The sequence below is a fragment of the Scylla paramamosain genome, chromosome 7 (assembly GCF_035594125.1).
Source record: "Scylla paramamosain isolate STU-SP2022 chromosome 7, ASM3559412v1, whole genome shotgun sequence".
NCBI classification, from domain to species: Eukaryota; Metazoa; Arthropoda; class Malacostraca; order Decapoda; family Portunidae; genus Scylla; species Scylla paramamosain.
Genome location: NC_087157.1, coordinates 22,570,941 through 22,593,863, shown reverse-complemented (window position 1 = coordinate 22,593,863; position 22,923 = coordinate 22,570,941). Strand labels below are relative to the sequence as shown.

Here is a 22,923-nt window from a genome sequence, read left to right as displayed (position 1 = left end):
GTCTGCTCTGTCATCAGGTATTTGTCATACTTTCATTTTCTAGTGATCATTCCCCTACTGCCCATCTATAAATGTACTTATGAAATGTAAATAAGGATTTTGAAAGCAATTATCTGGAAGAATAACATGGCTGTCTAATAATTCACACTTTAAATAAGTAGTAAAGAAAAAAAATCCAATGATTTTGATGACTGGATGCCTTACATTCATTTGTTGCAATATCATGTCATGCCAGCTTCAGTGATGAGCAACATTGCATTATATTAGGAGGTGATGTCTGTGTGAGGGAACCCTTGCCCATACTTACCTCACCTTTGCTTTCAGATGGCAGCCCAGCAAGGGAACAAGTAAGTGGTATTTTAAATTGTATTATTCTCAGTGATCAGCACCTAAGTTGTCTTATTCTTTTATGTTTATAGGGAGCTCAGCCTTTGTTTTATGTTTTCATGGTTTCCATGTTTGTTCTTTCTCCTATAAGTGTTAGTCTCATTTAATTTGATAAAATTTTGCTGTGTGACATTGTTCTTCCATTTTTATATTTTCACTATTTTAATTGGTTCACCAATTTTGATGGGTGTTTTGGATTTCATATCTCATGTTAATTATTTCTCACTGATCCATCAATCAGGAGGTAATGTTTTCCTTATCAGAAATCTCAAGAGATGAAGAGCCTAAAATCATACACAAATTAATCTGAATGCCATAACAGACTCATGAACAAAGCTGACATAAATTAGCCTCTGACTGGATTATGTTGAATTGACGCAACTCAAACCAGTCAATCAAAGGGCATGGTGGTCACTGGATTGATCCCTCAGCAGGATGGCCGTGCCCAAACGCAAGCGCCCGGATGGGGAGGAGGGCAGCAGCAGCAGCAGTGTGTCCACACCACTGGCTGAAGGGCGACCCAAGAGGCGGAGGAATGACACTACCCTGGTGAGTCTTGGCTGGGATGTGATGTGTGATAGTTCTGACACTGCTTCCCTGTCACTCTCCATGGTCTGGGTACTTCCTTTGTTTTCAGTTACCCTTTGTAAGATCATCTTCTTTGTCATGGTCACATTTCATAGTAGCATCAGTCATTCATCAGTTTCAGTTGCCATCTATTATAAAGGGCTCATTATTGGTATTTCTCTTCATCTAACAAAATTTTGTTACCCCTGTAATCTTGTCACTTTCCATAGCATCCATCAATCATTCTTTTCCTCACATTCACCATCTACAGTGTTGGTAATCAATATGAATTCTGCATTTTCAGTATTTCTACTATTTAGAAATTGAAACTACCATCATTCTTTAGTAGTCTACAGTATTCCCTGTTTCTCCTTGCAGGTGGATACAATACAATACATCTTTGATGCCCTGAGGAACAAAAAGAAGGATGAGGAGGTCTACCTGTGTGAGGCCTTCTTGAGGGTGCCCAGGAAGAAGACGGAGCCCCAGTATTATGAAGTGATCAAGTCTCCCATCGATATGCTCAAGATCCAGCAGAAAATCAAGACAGATGTGTACAATGAGCTGGAGGAGTTTTGCAAGGATGTGCAGCTCCTTGTGGACAATGCAAAGCTCTATTATGCCAAGGTTCTCTTCTTGATTCATCTTGGCTGTGTCTTTTGCCCAGATCTGGCTTGTAGTTTGTTGTCTCTGAAGTATTTGTTATTTTGTCCTTTGCATTTATAAATGATTTGTGAATTAAGGCTTTGTAGCTAAATTAAGTTCATATGTATCTTGTATCAAGAGTATAAAGATGTTAGCTTTGTGATTTATAAATGAAGCTGTTATTGGATGAATTAAATACATAAGTTATGAATTATTGACAATTCTAATGCAAGGTTCAGATGATTGTAAAAGTTAAAATTGGTAATAGTGCTAAGTAAACTAGATCTTGACACTGTGTTATTGATCCTAAAAGCAGTGACTTAGACAATCCTAAATGTGAAATGCAAAATGTGGACAAATTTGTAAGCTAAACTAGCTAATTGTGCTAGGCAAACAAGATTTTTAGTGTCATTAATTTCAATAGCAAAGACTTAGGCAGTACTCCCCTTGCTTTCCCACAGTCAACAGATGAGTACAAGGATGCCTGCGAGCTGTGGGAAATCTTCTTGTCAGCCAAGGAACGCGCTCCTGATGAGATCAACAAGGAGAAGCTCCGGCAGCAGCAGATTGAAGATGAGGAGCGGCAGGGCAAGAGGGTCAGCACAATGGTCTCTCTCGCCAGCTTTACAGTGAACTATTACTATTAAGACTGATTATATACAGACCTATGACTGTTACTGCTGCTGCTACTGCTTCTGCTAATGCTGCTACTGTTACTACCACTTACACTTTTATTTATTACTACTGCTGCTACTACCACCACCACCACCACCACCACCACCACCACCACCACCACCACCACCACCACCACCACCACCACCACCACCACCACCACTACTACTACTACTACTACTACTACTACTACTACTACTACTACTACTACTACTACTACTACTACTATTATTATTATTATTACTACTACTATTATTACTACTACTACTACTACTACTATTATTACTACTACTATTATTACTACTACTACTACTACTACTACTACTACTACTGCTACTACTACTACTACTACTACTACTACTACTACTACTACTACTACTACTACTACTACTACTACTACTACTACTACTACTACTGCTGCTGCTGCTACTACTGCTGCTACTACTACTACTACTACTACTACTACTACTACTACTACTACTACTACTACTACTACTACTACTTCTGCTACTACTGCTACTTCACTAATTTACCATTCATAAAACTTACATAGCATAAATAACTGAATAACATATGTGTGCTAATTGCTTTTAATGATTAAAGCTAAATGCATATTATCTTGGTCATATTTGTGATTCTAAACAGACTTCTGGCTTTTATATGTACAGTTATGGATGGAAATGGAGATGTTGTCATAGAGTTATCTACATTGAAGTACTGAGTGTAATGAATGTTGTAATACTTAATGTGAACTAAAGGTGATCTATATGATTTTCACAGTATGACTTGATTACTCTCCAGAGCTGTACATCCATTTCTTTTGCTTCTTATAGAAATGTTAGTATTAGGAAGACTGCCTTCATCCAGTTTTGCAGAGCTTATTAATTTTCATCCTAGCTGTGTGGTGTTAACCTTATTTAACTTGTTTATGCTTAATTCACTGTGTTGAGGCTGAAGGTCATATGGGTTTGATGATGTTGGGAGTCTGTCCCTCTTTTATTTTGTGTGGCACTAAAGAAGATTGCTGTCTTTTTCTCTAACTGAATCCTAAGTTCTCTCATCGTAGGTTTTGGGTCATAAACATCTAATAAAGTAATGCCTGTCCCCTTACATTGCCCTGCTTGGCTGTTGTACTCTTGAGAAGCCTTTGGATTGATTGTTGTGTCTGTCTCCCAGCAGAGAAGCCGTGGGGTGCCCAAGACGGCCCTTGCCATGTCGGCCCCAATGATCCTGGAGGAGGACAGTGACCCCATGACAATGGAGGATGCCATCGAGGAGTTGTTTGGGGCTGTCATGACTGCCATGGACCCAGAAGGCCGTCTGTACAACTATGATTTCAGGCTCCTTCCATCCAAGAATGTGAGTTGTGGATCTTTCATTTTAGGGAAGGTGTGGAATCCTTTACAGGTGTAGTTCCCTCTGAAATTTATAGGGATATTAGGAAACCTCACCTTCTCAAAAAAATTTAAAAATCTTTCTGGTATAATGGAGAAAATAACCATTTTGCTGTAACATTTTGTTTCAGAAATACCCTGAATATTACCAGTTGATTGAACACCCACTAGACCTGAAGATGGTGGCCCAGAGGATCCAGGCCAAGGAGTATAAAACTATTGATGACTTGGAGGATGACTTTGCCCTCCTCTTCAACAATGCCTGCACCTTCAATGAGCCTGGTTCACGCATCTTCAAAGATGCCCGCACCCTCAAGAAACTGGTGCAGCTACGTAAGGGAGACCTGATGCAGATCCTCAATGCAAAGAAATCTGTGCGCCTCAGGTGGGTGGCAGCAGATGCAGCACTTAACAATGTCTTCATCTCTCTTTTGTTTATGGATTGAATGTTATATGGTAGTGGACATATGCAAAATGTTCTTGTTCTTTAGCCTCATACTACAAGAGGAAAGAGACAATGTACTATCCTTAGTACTGTGATACTGAGGCTGCCCCTTATGTGGGTTTTATTGGTGCACTGGTTATTGAAGGGCTTATGTTTTGCTGCAGGAGCAAGAGGAATGCATCCAATAGGCCATGGTCAGCTCTGATGGCTGAGCTGGAGGAAGGCATAAAGCTGCCGCTGCCAGAGGAGGATGGTGGTGGTGGGGGCACAGAGATGCCCCTTGGCACCACTCACGATGATGATGAGAGTGATGAAGATGTGGATCCAGACAACCCACAGTGGCAGCTCTTCCTTGCTGCCAAGAATCTCACAGCACCCAGTGGTAAGGCTTGCCATTGTGTCTTCACTGCTACTCAGACTTCATGCTTTTCTTGTGAAATTCCTTATCGTATTTTGCATAGCAGTGCAGATGCTAACAAGTGTACTGTACCATGCTTTACTAATTTATAAATCTTTCTATATGCCAGGATGACATTTCCCTTAAAAGAGGTTAGCTGAGACAAGATGTTATGCTTTATCTCATAGTAGGAATGTAAATACAGAAAAGAAGGTTGCAGTATTCTTCCACCTCAGCCTTGAAGTGGATGGCCAGCCATATTCTCTCACTAGAGGGGAAATTTCAGTATAAGAGTTTGAATAATTAGGCTTGGAATTTTTGGTCTGAATATTCTTATTTAAAAAAACTTTTCACATTTTCACATATTAATAATAGACATTTCTTTCCTGGCATGTGGAAAGAACTTAATGGATGTTTTAATTGGTTGCACAGATCCCAACTACCAGCTAGTGGAGCCCTTCAAGCGGCTGCCCAACAGACGCTGGCATGCTGACTACTATGTGGAGATCAAGAACCCAATATCCATGTCACAGATCCGGAAGAAGATTGTGGTAAGGGTTTTTGCAAGGTGATGCTGTTGATTACATATTCACGGACTTCCTAAGCTGCTCCTGTCTCTTGGTGTTGGCTACTGCAATCTGTTATTCCTTGCTTGCACCAAGAAGTGGATATTGTATGGGTATAAGAGAGTGAATGATGTGAGTGTGTGGTGCTTTGCCTGGGCTGCCCTGTGTGGGATTACTGGCCTGGTATATGGATAGATAGACCATCTGCATGCAACCTTTTTATAATACAAAAAAACAAGTTGATGTGCAAGTCCTCTCTGTCTTTGCAGAAGGGGGAGTACCGCTACATACCAGACATGGTGGAGGACTTCAACCTCATGTTTGACAACGCTCAGCAGTACAACCGGCCTGACTCCAGGATCTACCGGGATGCTGTCAAGCTGCAGAAGTACATCCAGAACAAGGCGGAAGAGATTATGGCTATGGATGATGAGGTAGATGAAGGAAATGTGGCCTTTTTCTTAACCCCTTCAATACGATGACGCCTACATAGGTGTCATGAAGTGCCAGTGGCATATACGATGACGCCTACGTAGGTGTCACGGTGAGATTCTATTTTAGTTGTTGGTGAGCGATCCTGTATACTGCCTAGACTTGTCTTGACAGTCTCTGTATTATGTCCTTGAGGTTCTATTGCTCCTCCCACCCTCCCTGTTCCCACCAGTCATGTAAGTGAGCTACCCCATGCTCCACCCTTTATCCAGAATGAGGAAGTCTCATTGGCAGATACTTAATCATAGCTCCCCCCAACCCCCCTATGGTCCTTCCCTTATCTTCCATATCCCCCTATCCTTCTCTTCATCCTATACCTATTTATAGTTCCCTCCTTCCCTTGTGCATTCTGTGCCCTCTTACCCTCCTCTTCCTCCCTCCCTACATTCTCTCTCTCTCTCTCTCTCTCTCTCTCTCTCTCTCTCTCTCTCTCTCTCTCTCTCTCTCTCTCTCTCTCTCTCTCTCTCCCCAGGAAAGGGAGACAGTGCATTGAGTAGAGTTTCCCCCCTCCTCCCTTGTTCATTCCTTGCTACTCACTCAGTTTTGTGAACACACAGCTGCTTACTAATCTCTTTTCTGATAACTTCCCTTCCTTCCCCATTTATTCCTCCTTCACCCATCACCACCTCTTCTGTAATTCACAACCCTCCAACCACCTCAAATCATAAATGTGTGTGTGTGTGTGTGTGTGTGTGTGTGTGTGTGTGTGTGTGTGTGTGTGTGTGTGTGTGTGTGTGTCATACTTAAACCCAGAAAAGAACAACTGCTGCCTCATATTATTATGACAATTGAAAGGTTGATTCAGAGAGAGAGAGAGAGAGAGATTATAGTATTACAAATTAGATAAGTTACTGCTCACAAGCCTATGCCATATATGAGCAACGTGTGTTTTTTAAGCATCTAGATTGAAGTGGTTAAATTCTGTGTGTGTGTGTGTGTGTGTGTGTGTGTGTGTGTGTGTGTGTAAGGAATATAGTAGGTTTGTTTACTTTTCAGTTTTTTGTTCTATCATGTAACTCCTATTTGTTATTTATTAAGCAGGAACACTCATCAATCCATGTTTATTTGATGATGTTGGAAACTTCATGAAAATGAGCTACCTTGTTCATGTTGCAGGACATAGACTTGAATGGTACTAAGGAAAGTTACTAAGCCATCTTGTGTTGTAGTATCTAGATTTTAATGTTATTATGTAGGAAAGTTGCTAACCCACCTTTTGTTGCAGGACTCAGACTTGAATGTATGAGTATGCAGGAAAGTTACTGAACCATCTTATGTTGCAGGACTCAGACAGCTACAGTGATGATGATGAGTCCCACTCCCAGTCACACTCCCATGGACGGCGGCGGCTGGCTCGGCCCACACGCCCCCTGACCTTCAAGCGTAGGGCCAGGATTCTCTTCAAGACCCTGATGGACTACATGACGGAGGATGGCCGCCAGCCCATTGTGGCCTTCATTGAGAAGCCTGCCAAGAGGGAATACCCTGATTACTATGAGGTATGTTCTTCATACTTTACTAGTTGGATATCTTGATGCTTTGCTAGAGTGTGTGTGTGTGTGTGTGTGTGTGTGTGTGTGTGTGTGTGTGTGTGTGTGTGTGTGTGTGTTGAAAAAATAATTTTATGGTTAGCTTGGTAAATTGAGGAAGATTATTGGATGGGTCATTGCAAGACTGATGAATTATAATAGATTAATTATGGTATTGTTTTTGATAGTGTAGTGTAGTGTGTATGTGTGTGTGTGTGTGTGTGTGTGTGTGTGTGTGTGTGTGTGTGTGTGTGTGTGTTTGTGTGTGAAAGGATAGCTGATTTCATTCCATTTTATTAATTCACTCACCTTTAAGTCTAAGTCATATTATCCTTGCATCACATTTAAACTGCTTAATATATAGCTTATGTTCATAACAATACCAGCAAGTCTCTTTCTTTTTTGCCACTTAATTGCTCAAGTTGTCTTCTCTAGAATCTTTTTTTTGTCACAGTGTAGAGAGAAATGATGCACCAGTAAATCAAGAAGCTGGTTACCTCTACAACCAAGCTTTGATCTAATAATTGCTAACTGACTATTATGAAATTGACTCAAGATAGAAAAAAAATTCAATAAATAGACTTATATCCAGCATATGCTTGCATGGTTTAATAACCCACTAACCCCACCCTCATTATTGTAAAAGTTTCATCTACTTCACTACATTAGTCATGGTGAGAATGTTGACCAGTCATTGCTGCTAACCTTACTTACTTGAACCCTTAGCGAGGAGAAACACTGGAGAGAAAAAGGTAACGTGATATTATACAGGTGATTACTCAGCCGATAGACATGGAGACTATTGAGAGCAAGATTAAGGGCGAGCGATACAACACCGAGGAGGAGCTTATCTCGGACTTCAAGCTCATGTTCCACAACTGCCAGCGCTACAATGAGGAGGGCTCCGTCATTCATACGGACGCTACCACGCTGGAACGGGTGAGGCCTGGGATGTTAGTGTTTAGGGGTGGACTGGTGGTAAGGCATGTAGGTTTGCAGGGGCTAGGAGAGTAATGGGTTTAGGGATGGAGGGAAGGGAAGGTGTGTAGTGGCTGGAATAGTAGTGGACTATTGGGGAGATGTGCGATGAGAACAGTAGTGAGTGTATATATTTTTTATTTTTTTAAATTTCATTATTTTTTTATTGTTTATTTATTTATTTATTTATTTGTTTGTTTGTTTATTTATTTATTTATTTATTTATTTATTTATTTTATTTTATTTTATTTTATTTTATTTTATTTTTTTATTTTTTTTTGCTTAGGGGATGGTTAAACCACATTGGGATGGTGATGTGGTGATGGGTGTACATGGATGGGTGGTGTGTGAGTGCATCCAAAGCTTCTGATATGACTGATTCAGGTGTTATTTGGAAGAGGAAACAGGCATTATTAGTTTCTGAGACAAACATTCTTTTATAATTGGATGATATACATGTTGAGATCAGAAGAAAAAAATTTTTTTTAAATGTTAAGGGGACTATTAATTTTCTTGCATTTTCACAAGTGACAGCTTCATGTTTATAGAGAACAAATTACTTACGTGGTTGAAATTGCAGTTACTGAAAGTAAGTGTCCAGATAACATGAATTCTTCCTCTTCCCTGGTTGCTCATTTCTTTTGCTTCTCTCTATCACTGCAGGTATTGAATGAAAAGATCCGGGAACTAAACCAAGGGGACATGAGCCTAGCTAAAGCCAAGCTTATCAAGAAGCCCAAGTTCCCCGTGTATGCCAGTAATGCCAAGCACATTAAGGGCCTGTACAGCGCCGTGCGGGACTTCAAGGACAGTGAGGGACGCCAGCTGTCTGAGGTGTTCATGAAGCTGCCATCCAAAGCACTCTACCCTGACTACTATGAGGTGAGGAAACCTTTTATGGTAGGCTGGTGCATTTTGTTATTGTGATATAGAGGACCCAGCCCTTTATTTAGGTTGGCAGGATGGCAGTCACCTGTAGAATACGTTGCCTGTACAACATAAAATGTAACAACTTAATCTTCTCTTAAAGAGCACCATATTTGCTGAGTTCTTTGAGTGTTAGTTAAATCAATATATCAATCTGATATATATATATATATATAAATATATATATATATATATATAGTATACATACAGTAAACCCTTCTTATACTGGACCCTTTTATAGTGGATTTCCACTCTTAACAGACATGTATGGCCTATGGATCATCCATCAGGTTTGCTGTATAAATGTCGGTAAATGAGGTGGAATGTCTGGCCAGCAACTGGAATATTAATTGTGTATTATTATTGATAAATCACTAAATGCTTGCAATACACATTCCACAGTATTTTATATCAGGTACATGTTTGTCATCATCACGAATATTTTATTACGCTGTGGTATGTTGGCATGTTTGGAGCTCCCTTCTAGTGAAGCTCATCCTGGTAAGAAATCCTAGTAACTGGTGGTGGTGGCAAGGCAGTGAGTGAGAGTGGGAAGAAAGGAGGGTGTGGGTGGTGGTGGTGGTGGTGAGTGCACACCACACCAATTAGGGTTGTGCTGTCTACCATAATCATAGTATTTTTGTCATAATTTGGTGTTTGTCTGCTGTCTGCCAGATACTATGCCATAATGTATAGAAAAAAAAATGTCTTAATTTTCACATTGCTGTATAATAATTTGGGCTGGTCATCAGCAAAACCCTGGCACCCACACACTGCTTCTGCCTCAGTCTATAATAATTTGGGCAGGCCAGCAGTGCAACACTGGCACCCACACACTGCTTCTGCCTCAGTCTTGCACTGGCAGATGTTAGAAGATGTGGTGCTCCTAACCACTCACCTCCCCTTGATCAATATGGCATCTTTCCCTTCTCATGTTTGCACTGCTAAGTGGAAAATCATGTCCATGGTGCAGTAGAAGAGAGAGAGAGAGAGAGAGAGAGAGAGAGAGAGAGAGAGAGAGAGAGAGAGAGAGAGAGAGATGGAGGGAGGAAAGGGAGAGGAGAGTTGGGAAGCAGGAGGGGGTTAGAAATTGAGGTGCTCCTGACCCACTCACCACTGCTTTTATTGGATTTTTGCCTTTAATGTCAGTGGCTTCACCTCAATTAGTCTGGTATAATAAGGGGTTTATATATATATATATATATATATATATATATATATATATATATATATATATATATATATATATATATATATATATATATATATATATATATATATATATATATATATATATATATATATATATATATATATATATATATATATATATATATATATATATATATATATATATATATATATATATATATATATATATATATATATATATATATATATATATATATATATATATATATATATATATATATATATATATATATATATATATATATATATATATATATATATATATATATATATATATATATATATATATGACCATCTGGCGAAGGGTGCAAGAGTCTAAAGAAGACATCTTGAGCCCTGTATCCAGTCACGTAGGGGATGACTTGGAGGAAGTTAGTCCATTTGAGGCAGCTGTGGGAAGGGCAGGGATTTGTGGTCATAATATATATTCTTGGTTTAAGAACATAAGAACATAAGAAATAAGGGAAGCTGCAAGAAGCGACCAGGCTTACACGTGGCAGTCCCTGTATGAAACACTCCTACCTATTTCCATCTGTTATCCCCATCCATAAACTTGTCTAATCTTCTCTTAAAGCTCTCTAGTGTCCTAGCACTAACTACATGATTACTGAGTCCGTTCCACTCATCTACCACTCTATTCGAGAACCAATTTTTTCCTATCTCCTTCCTAAACCTAAATTTTTCAAGCTTGAACCCGTTATTTCTTGTTCTACCCTGGTTGCTGATCCTAAGAATTTTGCTTACATCTCCCTTGTTATAACCCTTATACCACTTAAAGACTTCTATCAGGTCCCCTCTTAACCTACGTCTCTCTAGAGAATGTAAATTTAACCGCTTCAACCTCGCTTCGTAAGGAATACTCCTCATCCCCTGTATCCTTTTAGTCATTCTCCTCTGTACTGATTCTAAAAGACCTATATCTTTCCTGTAATGTGGGGACCAGAACTGCACAGCGTAGTCTAGATGAGGTCTGACCAGCGCCAAGTATAACTTTAATATTACTTCCGGCCTTCTACTTTTAACACTCCTAAAAATGAATCCTAGTACCCTATTTGCCTTGTTTCTGGCTTCTATGCATTGTTTCCCTGGACGAAGTTCAGAGCTAACTATAACTCCTAAATCTTTCTCGTACCCTGTACCTACCAGAGTTTGGGTGTTTAATGTGTACCTATTGTGTGGGTTTCCTCTACCTACGCTAAGCACTTTGCATTTATTGATATTAAATTGCATTTGCCATCTATCCGTCCATTCATTCATTCTATCTAAGTCTGTCTGCAAGGCGATGGCATCCGCTTCTGACCTAATTAATCTACCTATCTTTGTGTCATCCGCAAATTTACTAACATCGCTACTAATTCCACTATCCAAGTCATTGATATATATTAGAAATAATAATGGCCCTAATACTGATCCCTGTGGCACCCCACTAATGACATGACCCCACTCGGATTTCGAGCCGTTTATTAGCACTCTCTGTCGCCTGTTACCAAGCCATGACCCTATCCAACCTAACACCTTCCCATCTATCCCATGCGCCCTAACCTTTCTCAGGAGCCTTTGATGGGGCACCTTGTCGAATGCTTTACTAAAGTCCAGGTTTGTTGCATCCAACACTATTTTCATCCTTCTATCCAGTAGTAGTGGATGTGACTCCCTTGCACTGTTAAAAGTAAGGTAGAAAATCCCTATAAAAATGTGTGTTCCCTCGCTCCTATTGACGCCCTGTGCCTGCAGCCTGGAAGCACAGGCACAAGAGAAGGGAGTCAGATCCTGGATGGTGGGGAAGGGAGGGGGTGACAGGAAGGTGACGTCAAGCCATGCTGATCCAGCAGCTAATCAGCGGACAGTCTTGCACCATGCTTATCTAGCAGCCACTTAGCTGGCCAGCAAAGCCAATGACATCAGGGGCCCTTTACACATGCTTTTGTGATAGATTGCTCTCTATGATGCTACTGATTTTTTTTTGTGTATACCAATGGATTTATGTCATTATATGGCATAACACTATTGAAAAATAGTGCAACAATGTCTGGCCGTCACTCTGGTGAGGCCAGTCCCATGCCTGGCCCATCAGCAGGAGTGAGTGGAGGTGTTGGTATAAACTTTATGTGAGGTTTTTCCTCACACTGATTTTTGTAAATCTCTTACTTGCTTTAATGATAATGATGATGATGATGATGATGATGATCCAGATTATGTAGATGTAAGAAGTGATAGTGATTTGAATAATGTGTGTAGTGAAGGTAATAATAGTCTGGTACAAGGTGGTGATGGTGGTGGTGATAGTGGCATTGGTGGAGGTAATGTGTGTCTCATTAAAAAAGGGTGCAAACAAGTAAGACAGTTTGGAAGCTGGGGTACTAGAAATACTCAAATATTAAGCCATAATTTTGTCAGAAAATGGTTTAAAATGTAGACACACACACACACACACACACACACACACACACACACACACACACACACACACACACACACACACACACACACACACACACAGTGGAACCTTGGTTACCGAACGTCTCCTTTTCAAGTAACTCAGTTTTTTAATAAAAAATTAACTCACAATTGCTTTGGTTGCTGTACCATAATTCAGTTTTTGAACAAAGTTACTTGATTTCAAATACTACAAGATGTAGCAAAAGCTGCCATTTATTACTGATTTATAGTTTCCATAAAAATTCCTTCATTTTTATATATTTGGAGGAGAGACACAGAGGGTATGTCAGTAATTCAATTTTTGAAATAAGTTAAATGTGATCCTGTTGAAGAAGTTGAAGAACCTCGATGTAAACAAACAAGGTTTGGTGCTCAGGAGTTGTCCTGAGCCTCCTGTGGCCCTCTCTATGACCCACAATGCCATCATTACTGCACAACTGCATTTTCCCAGTAGCTTTTCCCAGCAGCAAGATGTCTAAGTGTTATAATCACCTTAATTTTGGCGATAAGTGGGTTGTTCCTCTCTGTGTCACTCTGTAAGGGTTCCCTCACAAGATTGGTGACAAAGACCTGCATGGTTTAAACAGTGTCTTTTGATGAGTTCTGTGTCACTAAGTTCATTCAGTACATCCTTTCTGGATAAAAAATTTCAAAGCTGGAGATGTGGAGCAACCATCTTAGCAGTGTGAGTATTTGTCATTACCTGCTAAGACATGGTGGACGGGTGTCTTAGAATGGATTAATCTATTTTACATTGTTTCCTATGGGGAAAATAGTTTAGTTTTTTTGAACGGCATTGAGGAATGAATTAAGTTCGAAAACTGAGGTTCCAATATATATATATATATATATATATATATATATATATATATATATATATATATATATATATATATATATATATATATATATATATATATATATATATATATATATATATATATATATATATATATATATATATATATATATATATATATATATATATATATATATATATATATCGTCACACACACACACTGACATTAAAAAGTCCAACCTCACTCATGAAATTCAAGAAATCTATAATGGACCACAAGAGGTGATAGAGACAAGGAGTGTACATCAACTGAAGGAGAGGCTGGGTACATAAAGATACCACTATAGGTCAAACCATGACTACTGCAACAAAGTACACACTCACTCATCCACCTGCCTCCCTCCATGTACAGGTGATCAAGCATGCACACACTCACTCACTCACCTGCCTCTCTACAGGTGATCAAGCATACTCGTACACACTCATTTACCTGCCTCTCTCCCTATGCACAGGTGATCAGGCATATACACACTCACTTACCCACCTTCCTCCCTATGCACAGGTGATCAGGCATATGCACACTCACTTACCCACCTTCCTCCCTATGCACAGGTGATCAAGCAGCCCATAGATTTGGACAAAGTGCTGCAAAAGTGGAAGAGTGGCACCTATCTCAGCCTGGACGACATGATGGCAGACCTCACTCTCATGTTCCAAAATGCGTGCCGCTACAATGAGCCAGACTCCCAGATCTACCGGGATGCCCTCACTTTGCAGCGCCATGCTCTTGAGGCATGTGTGGTGTTTTTTTTTTTTTTTTTTTTTTTTTTTTTTTTTTTTTTTTTTTTTTTTTTTTAGCTTGACTCATTTCTGTCAGTTTTCTGTGTTTCATAGTATTACTATTAGTAGTAGTAGTTTTATTTTGATATTGGTTATTTTCTTACTCTAGCTTTTTTAATGATTTCACTTTCAAATTTACATTCTCAGGTATTTTTTACTCCTATTTTGGTCACTTTTACTTCAGCTTTTCATATCACATCTATAATCTCTGATATTTTTTACTAAGTTTTCTGGCATTTTTTTTACTCCTACTTTAGTTGCTTTTCTCTCGTTTAGCTACTGCATTTGTCTAACTTTAATATCTACAACCTCTGATGTTGTTTACTATCCCATTCCTGCCTTTTCTTCTTAATTTGATTCATTTATACCTGACAGGCATCATCATGATTCACTTCCCTCTACAGAAGCGTCTAGAGCTGTGCAGCCAGGATGAGGGTGTGCCCAATGTGGCTGTGCTGGTGCAGGAGCTCTTCATGTCCCTCTTCATCAGTGTGTACAACCATGAGGAAGAAGATGGGAGGTACACTGCTGAGAGTTTCTGCGAGTTGCCAGACTATGATGAGGTGTGTGATGGTTTGATGTTGTGGCAGTGTTAGAGGTGTGGTAAAAGGATGTGAATGTGCACAGAGGAGGATATGATGTGAAGAAGTTTCCTGATTATGATGAGGTGCATGATGTAGTGACAGTGTTGGAGGTATGGAAAAGGATGTAAATGTATAAGGAAGATCTGTGAGGAAGTGTGTTGTGGCATGCATTGGAAGGAGAGATGTGATATGCAACAGAGGATATACAGGAAGAGTTGTTCACAGTTCAGGTATTAATTAATGTTTGGCTGCCTTGCTTCTCTCAGGTGGATGGGAAAAAGATGAGAGCACTCTCTTATGACATCATGAAGAGGCGCCTGGACAAGGGGCTGTACACTCGTCTTGACCACTTCCAGGAAGACCTGTTCTCAGTGTTTGAACGTGCCCGCCGCTGCTCAAAGCTGGATTCACGTGTTTACATGGATGCCATCACCCTGCAGACTGAATACATGAGGATCAGGTGAATCAGTCTTTTCTTTTCTCTCCATGTGCATAAGTGTGGTACTAGTATGAGTAATGAGTAAATGAGTGTGAGTAATGAGTGATGGAGTGATTTTATGAAAGTCTAGCATGGTGGGCCACTAGACTCCCTTTCCACCTGGGGCTGACAGGGCTAATTGTGAGAATGATGTGTGTGTGTGTGAATGTGTGGTGCCTTGTCTGGGCCACCTGTTGTGGGGATTGCTGGTCTGGTATACAGATAGATAAATCTCAAAATCTCCATGGTTTAGGGTATGCTCTTCTAAGTACATGAGTTTGTTATTGAAAATGGAAGAAAAACTATAAAGTATATTGTTATTTCAAGATGGCTGGAGGTTTCAAGGTTCATATGCAGTTCCTTGGATTAGCAGTCGGTAAACGATACACAGGTCTCTGACCAAACCATTTCACTGTGAACAGAGATGAGCTGTGCAATAGTGGGCAGACACTCAAGTCCAAGGCACTGGAGTTCACAGAGGTGGAGCTGAACAGCCAGCTGGAGATGTCTCGCAGCCAGCGCCAGCAGGAATCAGACCAGGATGCTGAGGATGAGGACTCCAAGGTATTGCTGCTGAATACTTCCTTCTGGTCATTTATTTTTATTCTTCAGATTCCTTGTGATCCATGTTCTAAGACTTCATATTTCATAGTTTGTTAGCACTTCTTATGTCCTTATTATTTGTTTCTTATGACCTTTTCAGACTATGCTTCATATTTCATAGTTTGCTAGCACTTCCTCATAAACATTGACTCACACTCTTGGCTGATTTATATATGGACACCGTGACTGAGTTAAGAGCTAAATAACTTTTAGTGTAATTTGTATTGATAGCTTTTACCTTTGCGCAGCCTCCACCACAGCCCACTGATGGCACAAACAACAGCAGTCTGAGCCACAATGAGGTGCAGTACTTTGTTGGGGACTTTGTCTACCTCTCCCCACCAGACAAGGTATGTGGCTGACACAGGCCCTTCTCTTAGAGGACTCAGAGTTCCTGTGTGAGATGGATTGGGCTTGCAGCTTTCTTGTTATTCAATTGGGAAGGGATGATATTTGCCATCAGTTGAGCTTTGTTGATGTCAGGGTGGAATTATAAGTGCTTTTAAGAAAATTAAATGAAATGGCATCCACTCTCAGATAGAGCTAGGTGAGGGAACTGTTAGGGAACAAATCCTCCATAAACAACTGCAACAAATGTAAAGTAATGAAAAAACAGAAACATCATTGTCATAGTTACCTTAGAAGTGCTACATGATGATCCCACTGCTCAACACACTGTGGTCTGTACCTCTGTGGTGCAGTCACCCTGTGTGGTTGACCCATTGCTGGCCCTGAGACACAGGCATAGAGTGCTTGTCTCTGTATTTCCTGCATGTTTCCTGCATGCCATAGGAAGTGACTGAAAGGGATGAGGGAGAAGGCTTGGGAACCTTTTCCTCAGTATTGCCCATTTCCATGTGAAAATCATTATATTTATCTATATTAGATCTCTTCCTTGGAAGTTCCTTAAGGAAATGGCTGTGGCAGAAGTCTCTGTTTGTTTCTGCCATAGTATTCCCTCCTTGCATGCACTACTCCAAACATTCTCTTCTCGCCCTTTTCTCTCATACTCCAGCATCCTGTCCTCTCATGTCACTAGAAGTTATCTCTCATTCATGCTTATATTTTTGCATTAAAATTTATTTTGTCTAAAGTTTTTTCAGGGTCTGAATTTAGCTAAAACTTCCAACCTGTGTTAGCAGTGTTTTTTAATTGTTGTCTTAAGTAGAAAAAAAAATTGATACCCATATCCTGTTTACTTTCAAGACCCCTTCTCTTCACTTATTCTATTCTTTGGTCTTCTACACTCTTTCAGTCACAATTTTTCCACAAACATTTTTAGCTATACTTAGAAGACTTGTATCCCTATAACTCCCATATTCTTTTATACTACCTACCACTCCCTTTGTAGACTGGGATGGTGATGGCCTTTGTCTACTGCCATGTAACCAATCAATCCCTTTTGCTCATCTTGTACTCCTCCTCTCCAAGTGTACCGGTGGATCATCTTGTGCTGAAAGGAGGTGTTTGGTAGGAACAGCCCACTCTCAGCAAAGACGTCCACCAACCACTCCACATTCTCATGCTGTCCAGGTACTCCCCATCTGCCCACCACTTAAAAAAAAAAAAAAAAAAAAAAAAAAAATTGGGGTGCCTGAATGTGCATGAATGTAACCAGCATGAGAAGAGATGAGAGAGTAGCAACATGCATGAGAAAGGATGTGGATGAGTCTTAATGAAAATCAGAGGCAGGGATGAGGAAATGTTTGGTAAATACAAAGAAATGTCTCAGAGGATGTTTGCAAAATGATGGTGTAGCTGTTGTTTTGGAGGATCATTTATGGTAGGGGTTCTCAACCTTTTGCAAGCTGGGCCCCCTCAAAGCTGGTTCAGTGCAATTGGGACCCTCCTCCTCCCTGTGCCACCCACTCGACCTCCTCCCCAACTATGCTACCATAGATAGATAGATAGATAGCCATTGGCTAGGCTATTTAATAGTCAGTGAGTGTGATTTTCTGTGATTTTTTTCCCCTCCTACCCTGTGCTCGTGCTTTCCTGGGAGAGTGTCCATGCCCCCAATTGAAAACCACTGGTTTATGGGAAGTATTCTTTCTGTATTAGGGCCTTACAGTAAATCTGTTCACCTCTGCTGTCTCACATTTGACCTAATCAGCTGATAAAACTAATGTGTGTGCAAACCTCCCCTTTATCCCGTTTATGTATTCATAGTTGGTCTCTGTTCATCCTTATCATGTGCAACAGCATTTTTAACTTATTTCAGTGTTTTTTAATGTCATCCCTTAGTTCTTTAAAAAAAAAAAAGCCAGTTGTATGAAAAAACATTCAGAAGTAATGACCTTGGAAAGAAAAAAATGACCTTGGAACATCATTTGCCTGGTGATTAGATGTTCTGACCATAACACTATGACATTTTCTCCCAGAACTGTGAGTATCCCATCCTGCACATTGAGCGACTGTGGACCAACAGTGAAGGCCGCCAGATGGTATATGGCTGCAACTACTATCGCCCAGCAGAGACCTTCCACCTGCCCAACCGCAAGTTCTTTGAGCAGGAGGTGTTCAAGACGGACCAACACCATGCCTACCCACTCACTGAGGTGTGTGTTGTGTCGTTGGTGATGCCACTCTTAATACAAAGCTGTTAGAAGTGGGTATGGTATGGAATAACTATTAGGCAGTATGGAATAGATGTGAAAGAAGTAAGTACATTTTTCTTCCTCTAATGGATCATGATTTCCATTTTTAGATTTGAATAAAAAAACTAGTAGCAAAATTTGACTTAATGGGAGCCTCACTTATTTCATTAAGGGAAAGTGTAGCTGTGAATGGAAAGAGATGAGTGAAGTGTGTGTGTGTGTGTGTGTGTGTGTGTGTGTGTGTGTGTGTGTGTGGAGGTGGAACATGAATGGATGGCTTCAATGTATTTGTTTCCTTTGTGATGCAGGTGATTGGGAAGTGCTATGTGCTGCCTCTGGTGGACTATGTCAAGATGGCACCTGAGAACGTTGATGAGAAGGACATCTTTGTGTGTGAATCTCGCTACAACAGCAGGAATAGATTCTTCAAGAAAATCAAGGTGAGTCTCCTCTTGTGCTTGCTCCATCTTATCTTTTTTAGATTTCACTTTCAGCATTTCCAAATCAGCAGATAAAGTGAAGGGAGAGTTATAGTTAAATGTATCATAAAACATAGCTAGTGGGTCTCAGGATGTTGTTATTTGCAGTCATTCCCATTCAATATTGGGGACCGTGTGAAACTGGTGGAGCGGCCTGAGCCTCTGGAGATGAAGCGCGTGGACTCCATCTTCAAGGAGAGGATAGAGCGCCACAAGGAGGAGTTGGCTGAGCTGGAAGAGGAGACCAAAGTCATTCGTCGCCCACTTCCGGTATGGCCATGGTGGCTCTCAGTTTTCTGTAAATCTGCTCCTCCAAATCTAGGCTTGAAGTGCACTCTCTTGTCTTTGATCTGTAGCCTGTAGGACCAGCAACAGGATGTTTTGCGCATCAAGATCTGATTCACTACCTCAATCACACTCATGGAATATCCCTTGTTGCATTGTAATTAGGGGGTGAATCCCAAGAAGTGGTGTGTGTTTGTGACTGTGCTCTCTTGTCAATAGAATGTAGCCAAGGTGCAGTTGGATGGGACATCTGGCAACACCTACTACGAGCAGTACAACATCTCCTCTGGCCCCATCAAGGTTGGGGACTACACCTATGTCAAGGGACGGGAGTCAGGCAAGAAATCCATCAGGCAAATCAGTCAGCTGTGGGTCACACCTGAGTAAGTCATGAACTTATCATGCAGTGCTGCTACCTTCCTAATGTGTGTGTGTGTGTGCGTATAAAATTCTGTTCCCACATAGAACCATCTAACACTTCCCATATTTATTCCTCTGTTTTGAGAGTGGAATGGCTGCATGTTACATATCAGCCTGTATTCCTTGCTAGTGTTGTTAATGCAGTGTTTTGGTGTGCAGGGGAACAGCCTATTTTGTTGGCACAGTGTTCAAGTACGCCTCACAGACAAACCCAAGTGGGGAGCAGCTGTCTTACCGCCAGGAGGTGTATCTCACGGCTGGCGTGGAGACCCTGCCTGTGTCTGACATCACTGGCCGCTGCATGGTGATGGACATGAAGGACTACTGTTCCTGTGAGTGTTCAGGAGTGCTGCCTTATCAGTATCATCTCATTAAGGGGACCAACTGAGTTATTTTCCATTTTTGTAATTTATGAACCAAACCACCAAATTTTTATGAGATAAAGTTCTTTTACGTAAGTTATATGTATAAGTTTCATCAAATTTAGAATAATAGTCTTTAATAAAAATGCAAAAAAATATTTTGATAACAGTTTTTCTTGGATTTTCTGGGAAACTTGTCACAAGATACTTTGATGGTTTTCTAACAAAATTGTGACAATTTTCATTTTTGGTTTCGTTGTCGAGAAAAATCAAATTTTTTTTCATCTAGATATTTCACTAAGCTAGAAAAAAATCTAAATACTCAATCAAAATTCTGTTACATAATTCTTTTAGGTATTTTAATTCCCTTTCTAATGGCACCAGAATAATAAAAATCGAACAATAAATGGCAGAGAAATTCACCTCAAGAACACAATAAGCTATTTTTGAGATATGAGGTTTTAAAGTGTAAAGGCACGCTCAAGTGTTTTCATCCATATATAGCTATGTAATACTAGAAACTTTAGTTGCCAAGTATTATAATATATTTGTTTTGAGGTGTAGATGATTTTGAGCCATAATTGCAAGCGTTAGATTTATAGATGGCTTGTTTTGTTGGCATCTGGAATCTTAGATGGAACATTGCACACTTCATTTTTATAATAAGGGCGTGCCACACTGATGCATGTGCTCTTCTCTCAGCTAATGCCCAATGTGTTTTTGCCAGTACCTTGTTCCTTTGGGTAAGGTAAGACTTCCTCTTACCCATTGTGGTGAAAGCAAAAAGTGGGGAGTGAGTGAACACTAAGTGGGTACAGAAGTTGATGAAAGAGAGTGTCACAAATTCTCTCAGTCTGTGTGTGTACAACACACACTGACTACTGTGGCTCTTCCTTAGCCACATTCTGTGAGGCTGTGAGAGGAAACTTCCTTGCTCCATCATAAGGAAAACTGTTCCTCATAAACTTCATTTTTTTAATGAATATTTTTCCACAACCATCTCCTGCCTACAGTAACCTTGACTGAGCAACTGACCATGAATGAGGGGCATTTAAATGAATATTTAAAAGGCATTTAAACATAGATGAAGAATTGTTATGCACATCTTTGTGGAGTACCAAGCCTAAGGCTGTCATGACATTATTTTTGCATTTTTCGATATTTTTCAGATTTTCAACTTGGTTGATCCCCTTAAAGTCTTAATTTTTTTTTTTACAGAACCAGGAATTGCATGCACTGAAAAATCAGTCAGTTGTTATATTTTCTGACTCAGTTACTGGATGGAGTTGAGGATACAAACAAAAAGGTAGAATAAAAAAAATAATAATAATGTCTTGCAGCAAGGCGCACAACTTAGGCATTCTTGTCAGATATCATTACACTAAGCTTTGCTGCATGCGACATTGGGAGATAGTGATGTAAATAGTCAAACCATCCTTGTATGTGGTTAAAGTATAAGTCATTTGTCAATTTTCTGTTTTGCTCACTGTGCTCATCCTATAACAGTCCGCCTCACCGAGATCAGTGAGAGTGACGTGTATGTGTGCGAGAGCTTCCTGGATGAAATGAACCAACGGGTGAGTTCCCTCCAGAATGGTCTACGCAAGTACAGGCTCTCCAACCTTGTCAATGCTGATGAGATTTACTACTTCAAGAAGCCCATCAACATCAACAAGGTACTAAAGCATGTGTGTGTGTGTGTGTGTGTGTGTGTGTGTGTGTGTGTGTGTGTGTGTGTGTGTGTGCTGTTTTGTTTTTTTTGTTTGACAAATTTTGCCTTACTTGAGTCATGCTTTTCTTTGAGAAGTATTCCAGTTTCATTGTTGAGAGAAATAAGGGAGGAGGAATGATTTTTTGGGCACATTGGATGGCCACTTGCACAGTGAAGTAGCTGAATGAACACAACCTTCTGTATGTTGGTACTGATGTAGTAATGACATATTCATTGTTCTTGTGATGCTGAGTCATGTGAATTTCTAGTAGTGATTGGAGCAAGTATGTTTAGTGATCTTGTGCTGTAAGTCCAAGTCTCTGTTGTGATATGGAACAAGTTGATTTTTCCTTAACACTCTTCATCTAGGCGCCTTTTTTTTTTTTTTCCTTACAAGACACTAATGTGGTTGTATTTTTGACTCTTTTGTAAGTTCTTGTTATATTTGATAACTTAGGGAATGCTAATGGATCTGCTTTTATCTGTGTTTATATTCATTAGTTTGTAACATTACAGTTCATTGCTTTTTTAGACAGCACATTAGATAGCTGGAGAATGCCAAAAGTTTGCAAATATCACTCCCTTGACAAATGTCTGACACATCATCAGAGTATCCTGTTAAGTGGTGTGAAGAACAGGATGCTGTTGTGATATTCTTGTATTTGTCAAATCTCTTGAAGTTGTAATTCAGTCCCTTGTAGTGAAGACTTATGAATTGGAGATATCACGACTTGTAGTTCATGGTTTCAGCCGCCAGGTGTCCTTAGTGTTGTTTCTCAGGAATATAGACAAAGTTTTAAGAGTAATAAATTTTTTCTTTCATCTTTGAGTTAAGGCTGTACTTCAATGAAGTTTTTCATTATCTTGAGTATATGATAATAATGCTAATAGTATATCTTCACTGAGTAAAAACTACAACATTTAAAAGGTAATATAAGAAATCCCCATAGAGAACCCTGTTACACATATTAAAATGGCCAGTTCTTGCAAAAAAGACAACGCATGCACCAAGACATTATATTTAGGCCAAATGATATAAAGAAAACATATCAGTCAGTGACTATTGAAGTAAAGGCATACATTATGAAACAGTGGTGTCCTTGGGGAGAATCCTG

The 22,923-nt window shown here is 39.9% G+C and overlaps 1 protein-coding gene across 20 annotated transcripts in view; it reads left to right on the top strand.

The window, feature by feature from the left end:
- Positions 1 to 22,923, top strand: part of LOC135102216 (protein polybromo-1-like) — a 36,034-nt gene that overhangs the window by 2,795 nt on the left and 10,316 nt on the right. For 10 of the 20 annotated variants that reach the window (XM_064007073.1, XM_064007076.1, XM_064007070.1 and 7 more), the window contains exons 2-25: positions 325 to 347; positions 819 to 936; positions 1,333 to 1,581; positions 2,061 to 2,207; positions 3,448 to 3,630; positions 3,797 to 4,050; positions 4,275 to 4,492; positions 4,940 to 5,058; positions 5,343 to 5,507; positions 6,849 to 7,064; positions 7,866 to 8,033; positions 8,736 to 8,954; positions 14,062 to 14,241; positions 14,694 to 14,852; positions 15,140 to 15,333; positions 15,774 to 15,915; positions 16,203 to 16,304; positions 17,386 to 17,487; positions 18,336 to 18,512; positions 18,860 to 18,991; positions 19,139 to 19,300; positions 19,535 to 19,698; positions 19,895 to 20,067; positions 21,604 to 21,773. In XM_064007073.1, coding sequence (XP_063863143.1) covers positions 325 to 347; positions 819 to 936; positions 1,333 to 1,581; positions 2,061 to 2,207; positions 3,448 to 3,630; positions 3,797 to 4,050; positions 4,275 to 4,492; positions 4,940 to 5,058; positions 5,343 to 5,507; positions 6,849 to 7,064; positions 7,866 to 8,033; positions 8,736 to 8,954; positions 14,062 to 14,241; positions 14,694 to 14,852; positions 15,140 to 15,333; positions 15,774 to 15,915; positions 16,203 to 16,304; positions 17,386 to 17,487; positions 18,336 to 18,512; positions 18,860 to 18,991; positions 19,139 to 19,300; positions 19,535 to 19,698; positions 19,895 to 20,067; positions 21,604 to 21,773 — 3,936 coding nt within the window. The remainder of the gene's footprint in view (positions 1 to 324; positions 348 to 818; positions 937 to 1,332; positions 1,582 to 2,060; positions 2,208 to 3,447; positions 3,631 to 3,796; positions 4,051 to 4,274; positions 4,493 to 4,939; positions 5,059 to 5,342; positions 5,508 to 6,848; positions 7,065 to 7,865; positions 8,034 to 8,735; positions 8,955 to 14,061; positions 14,242 to 14,693; positions 14,853 to 15,139; positions 15,334 to 15,773; positions 15,916 to 16,202; positions 16,305 to 17,385; positions 17,488 to 18,335; positions 18,513 to 18,859; positions 18,992 to 19,138; positions 19,301 to 19,534; positions 19,699 to 19,894; positions 20,068 to 21,603; positions 21,774 to 22,923) is intronic. The other 10 variants (XM_064007077.1, XM_064007075.1, XM_064007072.1 and 7 more) reach the window with 8 other exon arrangements.